Here is a 24127-nt window from a genome sequence, read left to right as displayed (position 1 = left end):
TTATTCAGAGCCCGAGTCATGTAGAACTGGGGCAAGTTAAGCACAAAGAAAACCGTTAAAAGCAAGGTTCGCAAAATTGGCATGAGGGTCGGTCATGATAATGAGAGTGTCGCCCAACGGTGCTTAGAAATGACAAAGGAAAAATAAAATGTTTAACATAATTGTCAAGTCCAGCACCATCAGAAGAGACTACAAATTTAAAGTGTGTTGTTTGCACTTGGCATGTTTTGAAGACTGTAATGACGAAGGCATTTTGTTCTGCTACCCAAACACTTTATCCTTCGTTACCCCTTTTGAGCCTTATTTATTTTCTTTCATACCCCTCGTTCGGAGTTAGTAGCAACGAATAAAATACGCAAGCATGGCGGGTAAGAGAAAAGAAAGAAAAGAAAACAACAAAATAGGAAAAGAAGAATGAAAGAAAAAGAGAAAAAAAAACGACGAAAGAAAATGAGAAAAGAAAAAGAGAAAAGAAAAATGATAACAAAAAGCAAAAAAGGGAAAGTCAAATGAAAAAGAGGAATTGGGAACTACGTTTGACCTGATTCCTCAAAGAGGATACGTAGGCGCTTCACGGCTCGGTCATAGTTTTGAAAAATGAAAAAAAAATCAATTAAAATATCCCCAAGCAAGAAACTGGGGCAAAAGTTGCGTTTGTTGCAAATAAATCTAATTCCGAAGGTTGTAACTAATAACCCAAAAATTAATGTATTTTTGAGCCTTTTTACCCGTTCTTTCTAGCCTATCCAAAACCCACATTACGGTCCAAAGAAAGACCTTCTGATCAGTCTTCAAAAGATGTCAAGTCAGACAAATGAAGAGTCTTACCGGCGAACATAACATTCTGTTCCACAGCAGAAAGGACTCTAATCTCCAACAGAAAGAGTCATACCGGCAACACTCCAAATCCCCCAGCTGGAGAGAAATATAAAACGAGAGAGTCTTATTGGTGAAAACCTTCACATGCACCATAAGGCGATGAAAGCTGAGAGAAACCAAAATGAGAGAGACTTGATAGTGAAAACCCTTCGGGCACTACAAGTCGAACAAGATTGAGAATTGAGTGGGAATTGCCAATTGAAGAATGATTGACGGTAGAGGATAGGCCACATGTGCATGTCGTGACCAGTAGAGTCGGTATCTGCATTTGATAGGTTTTTATTTGTAGTTTCTTTTTGATAAAGAGTCATTTTTCCTTTGTCTTTTTTATTCTATCCTCGTTTATCTTTTCCTTTCATAAAAATCCCCAATAGAGTCTGTTTGGTCAGAACAAGTGTGAATTGACTTCAAAATAGGCCATCAGCTTTCCAAAATAGGATCTGACTAGTACATCCAAGTGGTATAGTCAGCGGGGAACAAACGCGAGGCCAGTGTCAAAAGATGTCCCCATGCAAAAGGGAAGTGCCAAAATGATTGACGAGTGTCAAGAGGGATATCCTTGCCAAAACCAAGGTTATAAACCTCAAAGCCAAGTCCCGCGAACAAAGCAAGGGGAGCAATGAGCATGGTGTGGGAAATTCATACTAGACTAAAAGGTCAGGGGAAATGCCGATTTCCGAGCTATGCCCCAAAAGAAGAAGGATATCCCCAGCAGGAAGGGATTATCCCCAACAAATAATATCATCCCCAACAAGTTGCGGAACACAGAGCAAGGATGGAGAAAGGGAAAACCATCCCAGCAGGAGTATCACAACCAACCACCGCGTTTTAAACTAACAATTTTGTTTGATTTGAAACAGGTAAAGGAAATGGCATTGATGCCAGAACTGCATGCCACAAGGGATATTATCAAACTGGGGCAGAAAATTTTCCTTCCATTTAGAAAATTTTCTGGAAGTCAGGTACCCCCAGCTGATAACATTTTACCCCCAACAGGTAAGTAAATAATTCCTCAACAGTGTTGTCCCTAGCAGTTGCAAGGGGTCCAACACAAGGTTGGAAAGTCGGTATCCTCAGCGGTTAGATTTCAAAGGAGGAGGCTAATAATAATAATAATAATAATAAATAAATAAATAAGAAAAAAGGATAATAATGAAAAAAAGGGGAAAATTCATCCCAATCCCCAGCAAGTATTCGAGGTAAGACATTTCAAGTCTTAAGGATATGTTGGGTTAATCCGCCCTCAAATAGGATCTGTTGGGTTCATCCGCCCTCAAATAGGATATGTTGGGTTCATCCGCCCTCAAATAGGATCTGTTGGGTTCATCCGCCCTCAAATAGGATATGTTGGGTTCATCCGCCTTCAAATAGGATCTGTTGGGTTAATCCGCCCTCAAATAGGATTTGTTGGGTTCATCCGCCCTCAAATAGGATCTGTTGGGTTCATCCGCCCTCAAATAGGATCTGTTGGGTTCATCCGCCCTCAAATAGGATATGTTGGGTTCATCCGCCTTCAAATAGGATCTGTTGGGTTAATCCGCCCTCAAATAGGATCTGTTGGGTTCATCCGCCCTCAAATAGGATCTGTTGGGTTCATCCACCCTCAAATAGGATATGTTGGGTTCATCCGCCCTCAAATAGGATCTGTTGGGTTCATCCGCCCTCAAATAGGATATGTTGGGTTCATCCGCCCTCAAATAGGATCTGTTGGGTTAATCCGCCCTCAAATAGGATCTGTTGGGTTCATCCGCCCTCAAATAGGATCTGTTGGGTTCATCCGCCCTCAAATAGGATCTGTCGGGTTCATCCGCCCTCAAATAGGATCTGTCGGGTTCATCCGCCCTCAAATAGGATCTGTCGGGTTCATCCGCCCTCAAATAGGATATGTCGGGTTCATCCGCCCTCAAATAGGATCTTATTTTCAAAGTTATTGTTGAAGACAGGCGCCCACCTGAATAACGAGAGGAATACATTTTGTCTTTTCATTTCTGTTCTAGGTCACCCACCAGTATAATGCGGGAATACATTTCTGTCTTTTCATTTCTGTTCTAGGTCACCCACCAGTATAATGCGGGCATATCATGTTTCATATCTTTACCACCAGGCGCCCACCTGTATAACGAGAGGAATACATTTTGTTGAAACCAGGCGCCCACCTGTATAACGAGTGGAATACTTTTCAGTCTTTAAATTTCAAACCAGGCGCCCACCTGAATAACGAGAGGAATACATTTCAGTATTTGCATTTCATGTTCCAGGCGCCCACCTGTATAACGAGAGGCATACATTTCAGTCTTTTATTTTAAGTGTTGAAATTGGGAGCCCGCCCAGATAACAGAGGCATACATTCAGTCTTTTTATTTTAAGTGTTGAAATTGGGAGCCCGCCCATAATAACAGAGGAATACATTCAGTCTTTAATTTTAAGTGTTGAAGTTGGGAGCCCGCCCAGATAACAGAGGCATACATTCAGTTTTTTTATTTCAGGTGTTGAAATTGGGAGCCCGCCCAGATAATAGAGGCATACATTCAGTCTTTACTTTTAAGTGTTGAAATTGGGAGCCCGCCCAGATAACAGAGGCATAAATTCAGTCTTTTTATTTTCAAGTGTTGAAATTGGGAGCCCGCCCAGATAACAGAGGCATAAATTCAGTTTTTATTTCCAAGTGTTGAAATTGGGAGCCCGCCCAGATAACGGAGGCATAAATTCAGTCTTTATTTTTCAATTGTTGAAATTGGGAGCCCGCCCAGATAACAGAGGCATAAATTCAGTCTTTTTATTTTTTTTCAATTGTTGAAATTGGGAGCCCGCCCAGATAACAGAGGCATAAATTCAGTCTTTACTTTTCAAGTGTTGAAATTGGGAGCCCGCCCAGATAATAGAGGCATACATTCAGTCTTTACTTTTAAGTGTTGAAGTTGGGAGCCCGCCCAGATAACAAGGCATACATTCAGTTTTTTATTTCAGGTGTTGAAATTGGGAGCCCGCCCAGATAACAGAGGCATACATTCCACGTCTTTACCCATAGGAGACGCACTTCCTAAGTTCAGTTTTACCATAGGAGACGCGCTTCCTAGGTTCAGTTTCACCAATAGGAGACGCACTTCCTAAAGTTCAGTTTCACCATAGGAGACGCACTTCCTAAAGCAAGTTTCACCAATAGGATACGCACTTCCTAAGATATGTTTCACCATAGGAGACGCACTTCCTAAAGTTCAGTTTTACCATAGGAGACGCACTTCCTAAGTTCAGTTCTACCGATAGGAGACGCACTTCCTAAGATAAGTTTCACCAGTAGGAGACGCACTTCCTAAGTTCAGTTTCACCAATAGGAGACGCACTTCCTAAAAATATTCCACCAGTAGGAGACGCACTTCCTAAGCAAGTTTCACCAGTAGGAGACGCACTTCCTAAGCAAGTTTTATCAGTAGGAGACGCACTTCCTAAGATCAGTTTCACCATAGGAGACGCACTTCCTAAGTTTCAGTTTCACCAATAGGAGACGCACTTCCTAAGATATGTTTCACCATAGGAGACGCACTTCCTAAAGTTCAGTTTCACCATAGGAGACGCACTTCCTAAGTTCATTTCACCCATAGGAGACGCACTTCCTAAGTTTAGTTCTACCAATAGGAGACGCACTTCCTAAGTTCAGTTTTACCATTAGGAGACGCACTTCCTAAGAATAGGTTCACCAATAGGAGACGCACTTCCTAAGCAAGTTTCATCAATAGGAGACGCACTTCCTAAGTCAGTTTCACCATAGGAGACGCACTTCCTAAAGGTCAGTTTCACCAATAGGAGACGCACTTCCTAAGCAAGTTTCACCAGTAGGAGACGCACTTCTTAAACAAGTTTCACCAGTAGGAGACGCACTTCCTAAGCAAGTTTTACCAATAGGAGACGCACTTCCTAAATCCATTGTACCAGTAGGAGACGCACTTCCTAAAAAGTTTCACCAGTAGGAGACGCACTTCCTAAGTTTATTGCACCCAATAGGAGACGCACTTCCTAGGCAAGTTTTACCAGTAGGAGACGCACTTCCTAAGAATAGTTCACCAGTAGGAGACGCACTTCCTAAGAATAGTTCACCAGTAGGAGACGCACTTCCTAAAAGTTTCACCAGTAGGAGACGCACTTCCTAAAAAGTTTCACCAGTAGGAGACGCACTTCCTAAGCAAGTTTTACCAGTAGGAGACGCACTTCCTAAGATAAGTTTCACCAGTAGGAGACGCACTTCCTAAATTCAGTTTCACCAATAGGAGACGCACTTCCTAAAAAGATTTCACCCCTAGGAGATGCACTTCCTAGTTTGATTCATTTTAAGTTCGACCATAGGGGACACAATTCCTAGTCCAGTTTTTGAAGTTTACCCGTAGGAGACGCACTTCCTAATCGAGATTTTATTCATAGGAGACACACCTCCTAGTTCTAGTCACTGAAGTTTTCACCCTTAGGAGACGCACTTCCTAGTTTAGCTCATTCCGATTCAACCATAGAAGACACACTTTCTAGTTTGAGTCATTGAGGTTTTACTTTAGCAGACACATTTGCTAGCAAGAGTTTTGGTTTTACTCATAGGAGATGCACATCCTAGCCTTTAGTTCACTCTCATCATTGCATCAGTAGTGTAAGTGAGTTACAATTTTGCTAACGACTCACAAATCTTCCCAGTACAAACTGGGTTAGGAAATTTTGTTTGTTTTGTTTGTTTTGATTGTCAGGGACCCGCCTGTAGAACGGAGTTTGTTGCGTGTCGAAGATAGAAGAAGTCAGGAGTCTGCCTGTAGAACGGAGAAACATTTTTCAAGATCAAGCAGTGACCCACTGGAAAGCAGAAGGTTACAACAAAAATCCCCAGCACTCAATCCAAGATAGAAGCAACAAGAAGCTCGCCCCAAGAATGCAAGTCAACAGTCTGGGATGATCAACAAAAGCTAGTCACAAAAACAAAAAAAAAAACAAAAAAAAAAGAAGAAAAATGAATGAATCCAAAGCACGGAAGTGGAGAACAGATGTAATCTGCTCAAGAACTAGCGCCTACAACTAGCAAGTATCAAGGTTCAAACCCAAAGTCTGTATGAAGCATCATTCAAGACTCAAGACCAAGTTTCAGAAGACTTAAGAGATATGAATCCTTGTAACTAGTAGCGGATAGGCTTAGTTAGTCTTTTTCAGTTTTCATTTTGTTGTAATGACAGGACCGCGGACCGGAACCTCAACGGAACGGCACCTCGATCGTCTCTTCACCTCGGTACACTTCACTATCTCTCTCATTCCGAACTACACGTGGCCTGATTCCTGTATAACCAAGGATATGTAGGCAGCTCAGATACCAGGGCTCGGTCACATTCCCTCCCTTTCCTTAGTGTAGTCCGTCCAAGTAATGGTCGGGCCAAAAACACGTCTAGTCGTTCTTTGTCGGAAAACTCTTCGTGTTTCCAGTCAAAGAGGGGCAGCTGTAAGCACGTGATTTTTGACCCTCCCCGGGAATTTTTACGTTCTTAAGCTTAAATATCTAATTTAGGACTAGTATAGCCATTTTAACTATTTTTACTTTATTTCGTTGCAGAAAGAAAAATTTCAAAAAATATATATATAAATTTTAGTTTATGTATCTCTCATAAATTTGAAAAATACAAAAATTGCACTTTACTTTTGTACTTTATATAATTTCGAAAATTACAAAAAATAAATAAAATATAGTTCTATTAAGGTTTTATAGTCATTTTAACTTTGAAAAATACAAAAATATTACCTCATATTTTATCTTAATATTTAAAACGAAAATTACAAAAAAAAAATATATAGTTTCATTAGTATTTTGTAGCTATTTTAAATCTTGAAAAAATATTCAAAAAGATATAGTTTTGTTTAAATACTAGTCTTATTTTTGGTAGTTATTTTGCTTACATAGGACTAGTTAAGCAACGTGTTCCTATTTCTCGGGTCCTGACAAAAGAATAATATTCGGGTTTAAACTACCCGGTTTTAGGCCTAATTTTCGGACCGAGCCCATAATAAACCGTGTCCAGGACACGTGGGGAACCCCACCACGCGTGGGGGACATATGCCTCGAACCCCACCATGCGTGGCGCTCATTTTCATGGGCAAAGCATTACAAAACACGGACCAACGAAAAGGGACAGAAGGACTTTTGAAAAAAAGAAAAATACTACTGTTCTTCTTCCTTCTAAAAAGAAAAGAAGAAGCAGAAACCTAAAAGAGCTTCGACCACCGGACCTCCCTCCCCACGCTCACACTCCCCGTCACGACCCCTCCGTTAAACCACCCGAACGACCCTCCAGCAGCACCAAACAAGGCCTTCGACCACTGTACCCTCGTCTTCTTCCTAAAGAGAAAAGTAACAAAACCCTACTGTGAAAAGAAGAGGATCCGGTCACCTTCCCCACACCCTCACGTCAACCGACTGCCCCCCAGCACCAAAAACACCACGTCCAAACAAACAGCCTCCCCCCGTCGTTAATCCTCCATTAAATCCGGCGACCCCCAGCTATTGCTCCGTCGACCCACTGTCGTAACCAACCCAGTCCGTCGCACGTCCTCGTCGACCATCTGCCCCGACGCCATAACCACCAACCTTCGACGTAAAACCAGTCGAAACCATCGTCGTCAACCTCCAGAACCAGTCCGCCATTTTAGTCCAACGTCGTCAACCTCCAAGCAGTCATAGCTGCGTTTCCGAGCAACGGTGGGTTCCTTCGATCCTGTTTGGCCAAGTTTTCTATTTTCCGTAGAGGTCGACTTTAGTTCGTCGAGGTCCGTCACGTCGAGGTGTTGTCCGAGGTTCCGTCGTTGTTCTCCGGTCAGAGAGGTCCGCTTGAGTTCCGTCGGAATCGTGTTTGTCGTTCTGAGTTTGCCGAGGTTCAAAGGTTAGTAAACCTCAAGTATTAGATAAGGAAATGTTACGTTAAATGTTCGAAGATGCAATATAGAAATTGGTATGATAATTTTCTGCTTATGTTTTCATAGTATGCATTTTTGCTCATTTTGCGTTATGTGATTCTTGTTTATTTGATGCCATTTAATTAAGTTTGACTAGTTGTTCTATGACACAAGTTCGACGTTATTCTGTTCGTCCTTTCCTTTGCTTAGGTCGTTCGGACAAAATTATTATTAGTACATGCTCTTGCTACGCCCGAAATACTCATTCGCTAAAACTCTTTTATTAAACTTCTAACAAGTTATGAGATTTTAGTTGTAAAGAAGCCGTAAGTTTTAGTATTGTTAAAGGCGTAGAAATGACATCCTTTAAAAATAAATAAATAATTATAAAAAAAATGAATGAATAAAAAATAATAATAAAAATAAATAAAATGAGACGAGCCTCGCCGGAAAAAATGTACAGATTGCGGGGCCCTCACAAAATATATGTATTAAATACTTAGATTCCGGGACGGGCCGTTTAGCGAATTTCACGGCCTCCGCAAAATAATAATGCGCTAGTTGCTTTAGGCGCGTCTTTAATAATTTAATTTCCTTAAACTCGGGTGTGCATTTCATGCGACCCAAATCCAAATCTCAAAACATCAAATAAAACGCGTTCCGGATTGTGGGTGCATTTCATGTGACGCAGTCCAAAGACGTATTTTAAGCGATGTTCACATTCTTGTAAATACAATAATAATAAAGCGGTTAAAAGTTAAAATTGGCACATTGGTTCATAATTGTATTTTAAAATCAGATAAATAAGCCGAATATAACAGTTGAGCGACCGTGCTAGAACCACGGAACTCGGGAATGCCTAACACCTTCTCCCGGGTTAACAGAATTCCTTATCTAGATTTCTGGTACGCAGACTGTAATATAGAGTCATTCTTTTCCTCGATTCGGGATTAAAATTGGTGACTTGGGACACCCTAAATCTCCCAAGTGGCGACTCTGAAATAATTAAACCAATCCCGTTTCGATTGTCCTTTAATTGGAAAAAACTCCCCCTGCACCCCCTCGGGTGCGGAAAAAGGAGGTGTGACAGCTGGTTGTTCTCTCCTTGATGTTGGTAATTATTTTTTGTTGAACTACCAGCAAACTACAATTTTGAGGAATATTTGAGACTACTTTATTCATATGTCTTAATTAGTCTTAGTACAAAATTATATGTAAATTCTTACCTTTGACTCGTCCAAATCAAACCTCTTGTTTATCACATTCATAACACCCTTCAAAGATTGATCTATGAAGTCTCGAAGGCTTGAGAGTTCCTCAAAAACATCCTTCCTATAGGCATCTAACTTTCCATCAACCTAAAAATTAAATATATAATTAGTTGGTAATCTTATTCTAACTGCTACAGTTACACTACAATTCAACAAACTATAATTGTTATAGATTTATACCACAAATTAACTACAATGTATAACATACTATAATTGTTATGTAATGAAGTCAAAATGTAGCAAATTATGTCAATATATTGTAGTTATTCATAATACCTGCACAATCCCCTTTTCCAACTTCATGAGCTTGCTACTGACAGATTCAATGTCCTCTTGACAATCTGTATATTTGGGTTCAAATGATGGAGAAGCAGCAGTTGGAACATGTGATGGTTGAGCACCATGTTCATCTTCATATAGAATCTTGTCTGGCAGATTAAGCACTCCAAGCTCTTCTCCAGATTCAATCATGTTTGTGAACTGAATGATGAAAATAACAGTTAATTCAAGTGACAAAAAAATGTAGATTCAATGTAGTTATTATGAATGTAATTGTAGCATCATACAAAAGTGGAAAAAATACCTTGATCCACTCAGGCTTGATCATCTTCTCTTCAATTGCAGTTAACCAAATCTGCCCCTTTGTAGCTGACCATCTTAAAATGCGAGGTATAGATTCAGAACATCTCGTAGCAAGCTCGGTGCTGACGGACGAGCAACACTCATATAGCCACACTTGCAAGGCTAATGAGCATCCCCGTATCAGATAAGAATGTACATGGGGATTAAGACGATGTCGGACAGATTCAATAACCTGCTTGAAGGATTTGATACCCCATGGGTATGACTCAAAATTACCAGACTCTATTAGAAAGAACATAAACTTGTCTATGAAAGTCACATGGTCTTTATCAGAAGGACAAACAAAAAATTCCAACATATAAAGAATGCACAACTTCACCGCATCCACATCGTTTGCCCATGCTTTATTAGTCACTACATTTTTCAAATGCCATTTCTCAACCCTTTCTTTGTTCGGAAAATATGTATTCATTAAATGGCTAACATAGGTGGAAGTGTAACCATAGTCTGAAAACTTATTCACACAATTAAGACCAGTTATCAACCCAAATTCTCTCAAGGAAAAATTCAATTTTTCACCCTTAAATAGTACTGAAAAATATGAGTCAGTAGACTTTGTCAATTCATACTTCATCAGAAGATGAAGTGATTGGTTTTGCATACAGATTTTGGGGAGACCTAATAAGTAACCAAAATAAGTTTTTCTGAAAACCCTTAAAGCATTCGGAGAGAGTAAAGCTTGTATCTGGCTAGGTATGCTAGGATCACACAAACTGTGGAATCTAAGCACACCATAATCAATATTTTGTTGTGCAAAGTAAGGTCCATTCTGTAGAAAATATAAAATTAATGAACATTAGTAGTTTGCATAAAAAGGAAACAGTAATCTACATATAACTACATGACAAATACAAAATATAACTAGAAGAAGAATAACCTACCCACACCTATAACTACAAAACAATAACAGAAGAACAATGCACGTGTAAACATTATCTACAGGATGTAACAGTTACTTCAAGTATGTCACATAAATGTAGATTAACTGTAGTTAGAATGAAGTTAAATATATGAGCTATACAGGCTACAATAAAAAATAACATATCTACAATTTAACCATCAGACTACACATCAACTACAAACTAACTACATTTATACACTGTCTAAGAGTCACAGTTCCAATTAAACTACAAAATTGAGACAAAGAATCTACAAAACAGTTACTTCAAGTATCTCACATAAATGTAGATTAACTGTAGTTAGAATGAAGTTAAATATATGAGCTATACAGGTTACAATAAAAAATATCATATCTACAATTTAACCATCAGACTACACATCAACTACAAACTAACTACATTTTTACACTGTCTAAGAGTCACAGTTCCAATTAAACTACAAAATTGAGACAAAGAATCTACAAAATTAGGACAACACCACATTTTACCAAAATACACTTGAACAATCAAAGAAGAACAATGCACTTGTAAACATTATCTACAGAATGTAACAGTTACTTCAAGTAACTCACAACATGTAGATAAATTGTATTTAGAATGAAGTTAAATATAGCAGCAATACAGGTTGCAATGAAAAATACCATCTCTACAATTTAACGATCAGACTACAAATCAACTACAAACTAACTACAATATACACTGTCTAATAATCACAGTTCCATTAAACCTACAAAATTGCGAAAAATAATCTACAAAATTAGGACAATACCACATTTGGCCAAAAAACACTTGAACACTAAATTAACACTTGAACAACAGATTTTTACAACCAAAATCAAACTACAAAATAGTGAGGAAACATAAATAGTGTTTACCTTTATTGAAATTTTTTCCTTGACCAATTTTGGTACTTTTTTTGAGGGTTTCTTCTTCTTTGGTTTTGATGAAGAAGGAGAGACCTTGTGTTTTTTCACAGATGGAACTTTGGGAGAATCATCTACAAAATCGTCATCTACACTCAACTCTTTCCCCTTGCGTTTCAGTTGATTCTCGACTAGTTTATCAACTCCACCAACATCAACATCGTGCAAATGCTTGCTTCTCATTTCCGCACGAATTTGTCTAGGAGATGAAATACCAGTAGTTTGTTCACTTGCATGCGTCGTTTGTGGGTTTTTTGGTGGTGATTTTGGTGTTAAAACACCCAAATCAAAGGTTGGAATATCAGCTAATATAGCTTTTGATGATTTTTTTTGGGGAGTGTTGGTTTTTTTCATGATTTAGGAGTTGAAGACAAAGATGGAAGTGAATTCAAATCGTGGGGGATACTATCAACTGAAGGTAATTAAGTGGAGAAGAAAGTGATGGTAATTGTGGGTGAGAAGAGATTGTACGAGAATGGAGGAAAAACTGAAGGTAAATCGTGGGGGTGGGGAACTGAAGGTAAATCGTAGGGGGGGTGGGAGGAGAGAGAGGCGGGTAAACCAAATAACGTGAAAATACAGTCCTAAAATCACGCCTAAAATAAATGAAGGAATAATTATACCCTTAATTTGAATTATGGTATATAAAAGGTAATTTGGTATGCTTAAATGTAATTAACACAATCCTTAAACAATGAAGGTAATAATGTTTGATATATGGTATAGATAGGTAAAAATCCCATAAAAATTCTACCTCCGCCAGTAATGTCCCGTGGCCTAAAGGATCCTAGCCACGGTCCATTATTCGACTTAACATCAAAGCACTAATTATATGAGCATTGACATGGTCCATTATTCGACTTAACATCAAAGCACCAATTATATGGGCTAAGTATCGTCAAATCAAATGGGCCTCCACAAGCTATGCTAAAACCATGTATCTTTTCCAAAATTTTCGCGTTGTCTCTTCCCATTAGAAGTTTGCTGTCTATGAATCTGTCTTTTCGAGACATTGTTAAATGATTCAAATTCTTATAGTTTTAAATGAGAGGTTTATGATTCAAGCTATATGAAATAGAAATTCTCTTATTAGAAAATAATCTATTCTTTTTAATGGTGTGAATTTAAATTAATTAAACTAGTAAACTTTGAATATTGAAAGCATAAAAAATATATTTATTCGGCTTTAGACACTTGCAATTATCATGACTTCATACTATCTTACTTTGTATAAAAAAGATTGTCATTATTAGTTGTGCAATAATAATATTCAACTAATTATAAATTTACTAGTAATAAATTTCACATAATATTTATTTTTCATTATCTTAAATGAAATTATTAGCTACGTCAATGTACACACTATAGATGACATTAGTATCTCTATCCTTACATGTGCTTTATGTTTATTTTATAAGTGATCAAAATATATAGACAACTTTAGTTTTGTTATTTTTATTTATTTATTTTACTAATACAATATGACTTCAATGAAAAGAAAAAGTAATTTTATGACTTTAAGATATAATGGATAAAGTTCAATGATACATAAAAGTAGTTTTAATAGAGCAGCTGATAATGTTGTAGGAGAGATTCGAACCTGAGATTGTTACTAGTTAGTAGTTACTCTCACTCAAAGCCAGCCTCACCTATAAGGAAATAAAAAGTGATATAAATATCTTAGCACAGGGCTTCACGAGAACTCGTTTCTCTCTTTTCTTCCTATTCTCCCCTTTTCACTCTATTATATTCTCTCATCCGCAAAGCGCAGAAGTCTCTGCATCGACCTTGATTTTTCTCCATCTTAGTTTATGAGGTAACGATTCATTATCTCTATCCTATTTTTAGTCGATTTGTTTTCCTTTTTTTCTGTTTTATGTGTAATTAATTATTTACGATCTGTTAATTTCTTATCGATTTTCTGTACTAATTTTTTTAAATTATTCCGCTTGCTGTTTTGGTTTTGAATTTGATGTATATATTTGAGTGTATTGTTATGAAATTTTCTCACAAATCGATCTATGTTTTGGTGAATTAGGGCTTTTTTTTCGTTAACATTCGGAAGAACTATTTTTTTTTTGAGGAAATTATTAGCTTAATTATGTTTCTCTGTTTTAATTTGAGGTGTTAAAATTTCGAAAGAAGAACGCTAACTCTGAATTTTTGTCATGTTGAAAAATTAGCGTTTTATCTCTTATTTAAGACCTCTTCCGCGTTGTATTTATGTATATATGTGTTTTTTTTTTATTATATATTTTTCGCTTGGACAGAGGCAGGCACCAATAAAAACGTGTCGTGATGCAAGTTATTGTGACATTAAAATGTTTTTGAATTAGTCTACCAACTGTTTAATTGGAAGTCACAAGTTATCCATGTTTCCGATATGTGGAACAAATGATTTGATAAAAGGCAAACTGCTAGTATTAATTGAAAAAATTAATTAATTAAGTGCTGCTATATGTTCTAGTGAATTTATTATCATTAGGTGATCAACTTTGACCCAAGGGGTCCAATCGAACATGCTTTAGCCAGAAAGTTTATTCTCTCTTCCTCTATCTCTCCACACACATATATACAGTACATACACACATAGAGTTTATACACATGATATATTGTTACATACACACATACAGTTTATACACATATGATATATTGTTACATACACACATACAGTTTATACACATATGATATATTGTTAAATGCTATAAAGTATTAATGAACATGCTAGAACCCTATTTTACCTTTCAAATGGAACACAAATTGGAACCATAGTAGACTGACAAGCTACAAAGTCTTTACATATTAAAATGGTCGAAGGTTCATTCCTGTGAATGATATATCACTTATTTCATCAAAAAAATAAATGGTCGCAGGTTCAATTCTGTGAACTCATGATCCGTGGCGTTTGAAGCCTTTATTTGTTAAAAGAGGCTGAGAACTATTTTGTGGCATTTCTTTTAGATGCTGTCAATTACTTAGAGAAAAGGAATGGGCTCAAAACTGCATCTTTTGAAGCTGTACTTTGAAAAATAAAAAAGGAGCAGCGACCAGAATGAAAAAATGAGTTTTATTAGTCGATTTGAGCTGTTTTGTTAATGTAATCCTGTTAAGTTGGCTTGTTCATGCGCTTACATGGCGGAAATTTTATTCTTCAAACAAATACTCTTTATTGAACAACAACAACAACAACAACGGCCCAGTATAATCCCACAAGTGGGGTCTGGGGAGGGTAATATGTACGCAGACCTTACCCTTACCCCGAGGGGCAGAGAGGCTGTTTCCAGGAGACCCATACTCTTTATTGAAGAAATTAGAAAATTTGGTATCAAAGGTTTGTTACCACCAATATTTTCCTTCATGGACTAAGAGCCCCGTTTGGACATAAGAAATTTTTCCCTTTTTTCCAAAAAAAAAAATCACTTTTTCTTGAAATCAGCGTTTGTACATAAAATTTCCAATTTCACGTGAAGATGCATTTTTGGAAATTTTCGAAAATTTGAAAAACTCCAAAAAGCTGTTTTTCAAAATTTTCACTCAAATCACTCACAAAACTTCAAAAAAAAAGCCAAAATTATATTCATGTCCAAACACAACTCTAAAATACCATTTTCACTTGAAATTTTTTTTCACCCTGTTTTGGAATTTTACAATTCTTATGTCCAACGCCGACTAAATGATAATCCTCTCTTTGTAAATTATATAGCAGTATTTGATCGAGCACGGAGTTTAAGATAGAAAGATTTATTTTTGGGTGCATGCCAAAAATAACCTTAAAATGTATGGTGTTAAAGATACCATGTCATTTCTATGGATATAACAATATTTTATTGAAGGTAGAGTAAGAAGTTTAAAGTTAAAGAGTTTCCCATACATGAAAGTTCCATTCTTTCCGACACATACTAAAAAGAAAAGAGAATAGAACAGAGGGAGTTTATTAATCTTTCTTTTTGAGTGGCAGCGCGACCATCTATAGTCAATTTACTCCATCTGAAAAGGACAAGACTGAGATGAGGATAGTGGAATCCTATCTAATTTTGACATCAAGTGTCAGTAAATCTATGGGCATGTCATTCATTCATTGCAGAGTCAATCAATGCTGAACTAATATCCCTGCATAGTATAAATTAGTGATATAAGTATGTTAGTGTAGGTTCTCTATGATAGGAATGTGTCCACACTCGTTTTATGATTTTTAATCAACTCTAGTAGTTGTCTGTGGCCGTGGTACTTTAATCCACGCTAGTACTTGTCAACTGCTGGTTTTCCGTGAACTTTCTTGTTTATGTATGTCGCAAGACACCCTATAAAAAAAAGGTCACAAGTCAAAGATACAAACTTCTCCTTGTTTTGGTCATCCTGAGTTATTTTTTGCACTATAGCCAGTGGCCTTTTGTGGATGTTGTATACTATGCTGTTTCTGCTGGATAATTTGTGTGGTTGCAATTAAATGCTTCTTGTCCTTCCTTTATTAAACTTTTGCTTGTTTTGGTTTTGGAATCACAGCTCGAAGGAGAAGCCCACTCTCGGGTGAGTTTTTTTTCCCAGCCGAGTTCTTACTCTTATTTATGCTCTCTGCTATTTGTTGCAAATTCCATAACTTTTGTTGATTATGTCCTTTGATTACAGTGGTACGCGGATTAAGACCCGCAAACGGAATATTGCTGCGCCGCTGGACCCTGCAGCATTTGCTGATGCAGTGGTCCAGATTTATCTGGATAATGCTGGTGATTTGGTAATTGGATATTTAATTTGGGTCGCCAGCTTTATACTTCTCTCTTTCTCCATTACTAGTATTTTATGCTGTTAATACTTATTCACCAATCTCAATATAATGTTTGATGCTGGTAATACTTGGGATAAGTCTCAACTAAATGCTTTATTATGCACAGGAACTTGTTGCTAAGAACCTCGAGTCTTCAGACCTCAACTTCTCAAGATACGGTGACACTTTTTTCGAGGTAAAATATAAACATATAAGATTATATTCATACAGGAACTTTGCCACTAGTGTTCTCAAGGTGCGCATAGATAGAATTTCATTGTAGGTGTTGATGAATATATCCTTTTGTTGGTCTTATGGAGTCTGATCTTTTTAAATTTGTGTCTTTTTGGGGTCTTCTTTTCCTTGTTACGATTGTTCCCATTTTAAAAACTTGATACTAGTGTACCAGTGCTTGTTGTATTATAGGTTGTTTTATGCTAGTACCTTTACATTATTACCTTAAGTAGATCATATGCCGTGTTGAGCTGTCGGAATTTGCTGCAGTTAAGCATGTTGTTCGTGCTTGTCAAGAAGATATCTTGTTTATAGATTCGAGTCAAGGGAGCAAGTTACCATATCCAAAAAAAGGATATCTTGTTTATAAATGTTTACTGTTGGATGGCTGATACAATGTCAATAACTGCTCTCGCTTTGCTGTCTTTGGTGCTTCTCTTTAGCATTTCATCTTACCATGTAGTGTTGTGTAGGTTATCTTCATTGGAGGTCGTACACAACCTGGAACGATTAAACCCGATGAAGGGGATCGCCATCCTTACTCTGTAATTGAGTGTGAACCTACACGTGAAGTCATTTTGCCATCTGTCATCTATGTACAGAAGATATTGAGGAGAAGACCGTTTCTTATAAAGAATCTTGAAAATGTCATGCGAAAAATGTTGCAGTCACTGGAGCTCTTCGAGGAAAATGAAAGGAAGAAGCTCGCAATATTTACAGCCCTTGCCTTTTCCCAGAAGCTATCAGGCCTTCCTCCGGAGACTGTTCTCCAGCCATTGCTCAAAGACAACCTTGTCGCCAAAGGGATAGTTCTTGCTTTTATCACAGACTTTTTCAAGGAATATCTGATTGACAACAGTCTTGATGATTTGATCTCAATCCTTAAGAGGGGTAAGATGGAGGACGATCTTCTTGAGTTCTTCCCCTCTGCAAAGAGGACACCTGAAGCTGTCTCTGAGCATTTCACGTGAGTAATTTTTAATCGGGGTTGTAGTCGCTTTTTATACTTCATTTAAGACTCAGGAAGAAAAGATTTAAGCAAAGTTATCAATTCTTCATCATTCCTTGTTCTCAATTTTCTTTTGCTGTGGTGAACAGATGGTAAATTTTTTGTCTGCTTTAAAAGAAAGAAAAATTTGGGTCAGTTTATTCAAGCCTTCTGTCTTTAGCTATGCCTAATGGTGTATGGACTTTCTTATTTCAGCAATGCTGGCCTTTTGCCTTTGGTTGAATATAATGATAAGAAGATATTTGAGGTGAAGCTCAAGGAAATGAAATCTGCATTAACAACTCAGCTAGCAGAAGAAGCTGCTATCTCTGAAGTCATAGAGACTGTGAAGCAACATGTCAAAGATGCCAAATTGCCAGATATAGAGGTTGTGCGAATTTTGTGGGATGTATTGATGGATGCTATTCAATGGTCAGGAAAGAATCAACAGCAAAATGCTAATTCAGCTCTTCGTCAGGTAATTAACATTTAAGTCATGTACAAGTTTCGTGATGTTTTTTTTTTATTATTGAGACTGCAAGTCAGTATCTGTTTCAAAATTTAAAAAGCTTGTCAGTGGAACCCGCTAATGCTGTAACAGATAAAATTTTCTATTGTAGTTCCAGCAATGAGGGAAAACTTTTTAGCTACTTTTTATCTAGCGACACACATGGCACATAATTCACTGCTTTTCTCAAAATGTGTGCATAGTTTTCAGATATACCAAATGCCTGCTTGAAAATGTAGCTGAGTTATCCAATTTCTTCTGGATTATCCTGTTTTAGTTTCAAATTTATGCTGTATAGTGAAGTGAGTTGATCACAATTCACGTGTTAGTGGATTTCAAATCAATGAGACAACCTTTGCTTCAAGAACACTTACCAAAATAAAACATTTGGTTTAATTATTGGTTACTCCCATGCCCTTTCTTCTATATTTTTATGCCATATTGATTCTGTGGGATAAATATGACAACCGTTTGATAATTGTTTGGTTATTGCTTCCTCCTTTTAATTTGCGCGTCTTACTTTGCTTTTTATAGCCTGTTTGGCCATACTTCTCAACAGACCAAAAGTGCTTTTTTCCCAAAAGCACTTTTTTCCCCTAACTTGAGGTGTTTGGCGAAGCTTTTCGGGACAAAAAAAAGGTGTTTTTGGGAAGAAGCAGAAGCAGTTTCTTAGAAGCAGAAAAAAGTAGCTTCTTCCCAAAAGCAGAAGCAGAAGCAGTTTTGACTTTTCTTCTTACCTAATATACCCTTAACAAATATAGTATATACCCTAATACTTAGGATATTAATTTATAAATATTTCTTCTTATTTTTAGGAAAACTTTCTAATATATAGTGACTTTAGGGGTGAATGCTTTTATATTTGTTGAATGAATTTTAATATATTTAACTTATATTAAAAGAATTAAGTACTTTTTAATTTTATTTTCATACTTTTCTTAAATAAAATGAAAAGATTTAATTATTGCCTGTAGTAAAAAATTTTTAAGATTATTTATTTACTTGTAATATTAACTATTAACTAAATCTATTCATGTCCGTATTTGTAATTTCATACTTAAAAGCACTTTCTAAAAAGTTCGGCCTAACACAAATTAATTGCTCAAAAGTGCTTTTTAGAGTGATTAGCCAAACACAAACTGCTTCTCTCCAAAAGTACTTTTTTCAAAAACACTTTTGAAAAAAGCACTTCTCAAAATAAGCTGATTTCTCCCGCTTGGCGAAACAAGCTATTAGTCTCTTTAAAAAAGAATGCCACCTCTCTGTAGTTAGTGAATTTTCAGTTCCAACATTCTCATTTACCCTTAATGCCTCTCCCTATAGGAATGACATGGCATGTTTAAGACCACAAGATTTAGAGGGTATTCTTGGCATGCTATACACCTTTAATTAAGACCACAAGATCCAAAAGTTTTTTTTATATTCTTATACTCCTGTGATAGTCAAACTAACGGAGGAAGTAATTTAATGTATATCGGAAGGATTCACTGGAAGTGTCAGTGGGCAAACCTGATAGGCAACTTTAAAATCAGCAAAAGCTGATTCTGCATGCTGTCCCTGCTTAAATTATTTATATTTTATGTATGGAAGTGCATTTAAGCATCAATGCGAGTGGAACTGATCATGAAGTCTAGTGATGTCTTCATGATGGGGTTTTCCTATCATTTTTGGCAATTTAATCTTGCTGTCAGCTTCGCAAGACTGGAACTGTTGCTGCTGAATGGCATAGCTGTACATGACGACTTGTAGCAACTTTGTTTCATTTTAGCTAGTTTTGTTCACATGTTCAGTTGCATGACTTAGTGGATTTAGTAGTTTGCCCAAGTAGAGAATGCTTGTTCTTATGGTTACCAATGACCACGGCGTAATGCATTCTTGTTTCCTAGGATGTTGTCTCTTTTGTAGTAAAATGCAAGTGTAGTAGTTTAAAATTGCGTAAATAGCATGTTTAGTCCCTCATATGTGTCTTAGAAAGCGACTTCATCCTTCATATTTGGTTTTGCGCAGAGTTAGTCTTATGTATATGGAACAGCCTAACTTATATTGTTGTGTTTGATGTTTGGTCAAAATTAGTCCTCCGTTTATATTTTGTACTATTCAGCATTGTCTTGCTGGAATCATATGTCTTAGAAAGCGACTTCATCCTTCATATTTGGTTTTGCGCAGAGTTAGTCTTATGTATATGGAACAGCCTAACTTATATTGGTGTGTTTGATGTTTGGTCAAAAATAGTCCTCCGTTTATATTTTGTACTATTCAGCATTTTCTTGCTGGAATCATATGAATAAACTCTTATCTTTAATTAAAAAACAAAAAAGAGATTCCAACATCAAAGCTCATATATTTTACTGGAATATTTTATGTATTTACCTGCAAATTAAGTTGCAAACTATCCTAAATTAACTTAACGGACTACAAATGCAATTTGCTTTTTATAGTGAATGTGGAAACTAAATTTTTGAATCAAAATTATTTGTCATACTGAAATCAAAAAGTAAAAGAACAACAGTGAGACATTCTTGTGGTAATAAATTGGAACAAAACAAGATATTAATGATTAAGTTGCTTTTGTAAGAATTTCACAAGGGATTAGAATATGCTATATGATTTTGACATTGACAAAGGCACAACGTCCCTCGTTTAGGGTATTTTAACAATTTCAAGACAATGATAGGGGAATTGAGTCCCTCAAGTAGCTTGTACAAAGAACTGAAGATTTGCCTTTATCTCAAATTGGAACATAACTAGTTGATTTGTGTAATGTTATGTCTCTTGCAGTCTTATAATTAACAGTAACTGTCATATTCAAATGTTTCTGTAGCTTCTTCGTTAAACTGCTCAGATTGCACTCAGTTGCCAAAATTTTGTAACTTCTATATGATCTTATTCTTTGTCCTTTTTTTCCCTTCCCTTTTTCTCTAGGTGAAAAAATGGGCGGAACTGTTGAATACTTTCTGCACCTCTGGAAAGCTTGAATTGGAACTTATGTACAAAGTCCAAGTCCAGTGCTACGAGGATGCTAAACTGATGAAGTTGTTCCCTGAAATTGTAAGGTCTCTCTATGACCAAGATGTGCTAGCAGAAGATACCATTCTTCATTGGTTCCGTAAAGGAACAAACCTTAAGGGCAGGTAAGCCTGTGTTTGTCTTGGTCCCTTTATTTTGTTTGGCCAAAATAAAGATGTTAATGAGTTATTCCCCGAAGAGTGAGGTTAGCTCGAATGAGTTATATTTCAATTATTCAGTGTGTTAGTCTTGTCTGCCTTTTAATGGGGTTAGTGTCTTAAATTTGTGGCAGGCAAAACTTTGTCAAGTCGCTGGAGCCCTTTGTGAAATGGCTGGAGGAGGCGGAGGAAGAGGAATGAATTTCTTGTCATACTGCATCTCTTCGCAGCTGACCGTATCTGAAACGTCTTTTTCCTGGAGAGTAGTTATATTCCCCCTGAGGATTGAATGAATAAGAGACTTCTGAATATTCACACCAATTGACAGTTTGTTATGCTGCTGATGTTATGAATTTCATCTGTATGAGTTTTCTTCCTTGGATCTTTATTTTCATATATTCGTATGCATCTGTCTTTGTTTTCTCGATTAATAATTTTACTAGGTTGTGAGATATCGACACTTCTTCAAGGCCTTTAAAAGATAACCGTCTTCTCATCAATCAAGCTGCGTTAGTAAGAAAAGTGATACTAGGAAGATTGAATGAAATTGAGCAGATGTGCTTATTTGTTTGTTGACACACCTCTAAGCTCATTAACTCAGCAGATGGTTCAAATTCTTTCTGGATTATCTGATTTGTGCCTCATTGATTCTTTGGTAGTTTTGTGAACTATTTGCCGAGTATTTGTGGCCATCCTGTACTCCTTTCCTCTTCAAGGTAAAGAGTTTTTGGTAGTTATTTTTATGTGGAGCCGGCGTCAAAAATTTGAAAAGAAAAAAGGGAATAGATTCACTTTACTGGTTATGTATCGAGTTGATGTACTTTGTATTATTTTCACGTGGTATTGATATTAGTTTTAATATATATATTAGAAAAATATTATTTTTGTACCTTGTAAAGATAACTTCATATGAAGCAGTGTTGGAAGACATGCCTTGCTAAGGTGTATCTCCGCCGCTGCTTAAGGATGTTCCTTGGTGTAAAGTGTTATTTTACAGTTGAACCAGACACAATTAGGGGTTGAATTGTGTCTTACCCGTTTTTTGAAATTTCAAAGAACTTGATTCTTTGAACTGAACAGATAGAAATAGAAATGAAGTGCAATAATTAACTAACACAACATTTTTTACGAAAAAAAACTTCCTTACTCAAGGGAGTAAAAATCATGATCTACTCCAGTAGAATTTGCCTCAAAACTTCACTTAACCTCAATGAATAGTTTTAGGTTACTACTCTATAACCAAGGGGATTAACTCTAGCACCTTACGCCTTACAATCAGTTGCTACCCTTCCCAAAACTAACTCTAGTCTCGGAAGCTAACAAAAAATTGATGTTTCTGCATTAACCTATGACATACTTCTCAAAAGCAAATAGGTTACAATTCAGAATACTTGACTCTAACTTAAAAAACTAAAGAACTTCAATAGTTTCGTCTTTAGGAACATGTTCTTAAATTAAACAGCTTGAGTCTCCAAGAGTATCTTTCTGCTGAGATTTGCTATCCTTCAAAATAAATTGCTTGCTCTTTCTGAGTGAATAGAATAAGCCTTGAATAGCAGCAAAAAGTCTCTTTATATAGGTGTGAGATTGTCCAAAAATCTTCTTCAATTAAAGCTCCAAAACTTAGAATATTTCGGTTAAGGAAAATCTCTTTTATTTTGTTTGGTTTTCTTATTTGATTTCCAACTCCTCAACCTTTTCTTTCCTAGCAAGTTTCTCCTTATTTACACAACCTTTTTGAACACGAACTCCTCCAATTAATGCTTTCCTTGTAGAGCGCGAACAAATCTTCTTGAGGAATACCACTTGCATAGTTCTTCTGAATTTCTGTGTCTGATCAGTATTCTACCCTCCTCTGCTACAAACTTGGTTGTTGCATCTCTTTCATCATATCTACAAACTAGTCCAGTAGCATAATAACCTGTTCATGAAACCTGATTCTTTCAACATAGTCAGTTCAAGTTTGTTAATCAGGCTAGAGCAACATAGTCGGTCAAGTTTGTTAATCATCAAAACATGACAGATAAACACGTGCTCAGCTCAACGTAAAGGACTGGTGGTATTTACATAATGGGATTGCCACAAACTGCCTTGCAATCAGGCTAGAGCAATATGATTGGTTGTTAAGCATAACAAGACTTGTTGGCTTGAACTATGTCTTTTAGGAGTAACTTCAGTAGTTACACGTACATGCTTCAATGAGTTAAGAGTTAAGTATGGTTTAGACTTACATGTTTCCACCCTGTTTATATATAGTTGTGTCTTCCATTCCATGTTTGGGTAGTTCTTTCTATTGTACATGATCTCCACTGCTACCATGTTTTCATGTTTTTTGTGTGAGAGTATTGTAAAGACCACCCACTCACTTTTATTTTGAGCATCTTTTAGCGAATAAGGGGCTAACAAGAAAAAAGAAGCGGAGGTTGCTTCTGGCTTATGTTCCTCATATAGCATCCAAACCAAATGACTCTATGAAATTACGTCGATACTTTCACATACTATGGTTAACAGATGAGACATCTTTATTTTTCCCTCAATGGACCTTTAGAATTCCCACTGCTTAACTTTCAATTCGTTTCTGACCATCAATTGAAATGTGAATAACCCATCCCCCTCTCTTTGAAAGAAGGGTCGCTTCCGGTTCTGTCGGTGCTTGAAACAATTTTGTCTTTTCCATATTACTATAACTCTCGAGTCAATAATTTTGTATGAGGAACTACTGAACTCAATCACTTGATGCGGTTACTCTCCAGTTTTCCGTTGAGGTTGTTAGGATCGAAATAAGCAGGTGTCATGCGGAAGCTAGTAAAACAAACTTTGAACGACGATAAATCATACACAAAAGAGATATAAGCATTTAAAGTGATTCGGTCAATTGACCTACATCCACAGGCGGAGATGAGCAATCCACTATATAAAAGAGAGTACAAAATATCGAGAGAACAACCTCA

At 36.8% G+C, this 24127-nt stretch overlaps 1 protein-coding gene across 1 annotated transcript; it reads left to right on the top strand.

Moving 5' to 3' along the window:
• Positions 1 to 13195: 13195 nt before the first annotated feature.
• LOC107828816 (uncharacterized) lies at positions 13196 to 21603 on the top strand. Its single transcript, XM_075225544.1, has 8 exons — positions 13196 to 13336; positions 16024 to 16047; positions 16147 to 16252; positions 16410 to 16478; positions 16990 to 17483; positions 17721 to 17982; positions 20935 to 21143; positions 21311 to 21603. The coding sequence occupies exons 1-8, from the start codon at positions 13332 to 13334 to the stop codon at positions 21375 to 21377; spliced, it is 1236 nt and encodes a 411-aa protein (XP_075081645.1). The 5' UTR covers positions 13196 to 13331; the 3' UTR covers positions 21378 to 21603.
• The last annotated feature ends 2524 nt before the right edge of the window (positions 21604 to 24127 follow it).

Source organism: Nicotiana tabacum, chromosome 11, assembly GCF_000715075.1.
Source record: "Nicotiana tabacum cultivar K326 chromosome 11, ASM71507v2, whole genome shotgun sequence".
NCBI lineage: Eukaryota > Viridiplantae > Streptophyta > Magnoliopsida > Solanales > Solanaceae > Nicotiana > Nicotiana tabacum.
The sequence above is the reverse complement of the archived record's forward strand: the minus strand, read 5'-3'. Positions and strand labels throughout refer to the sequence as shown.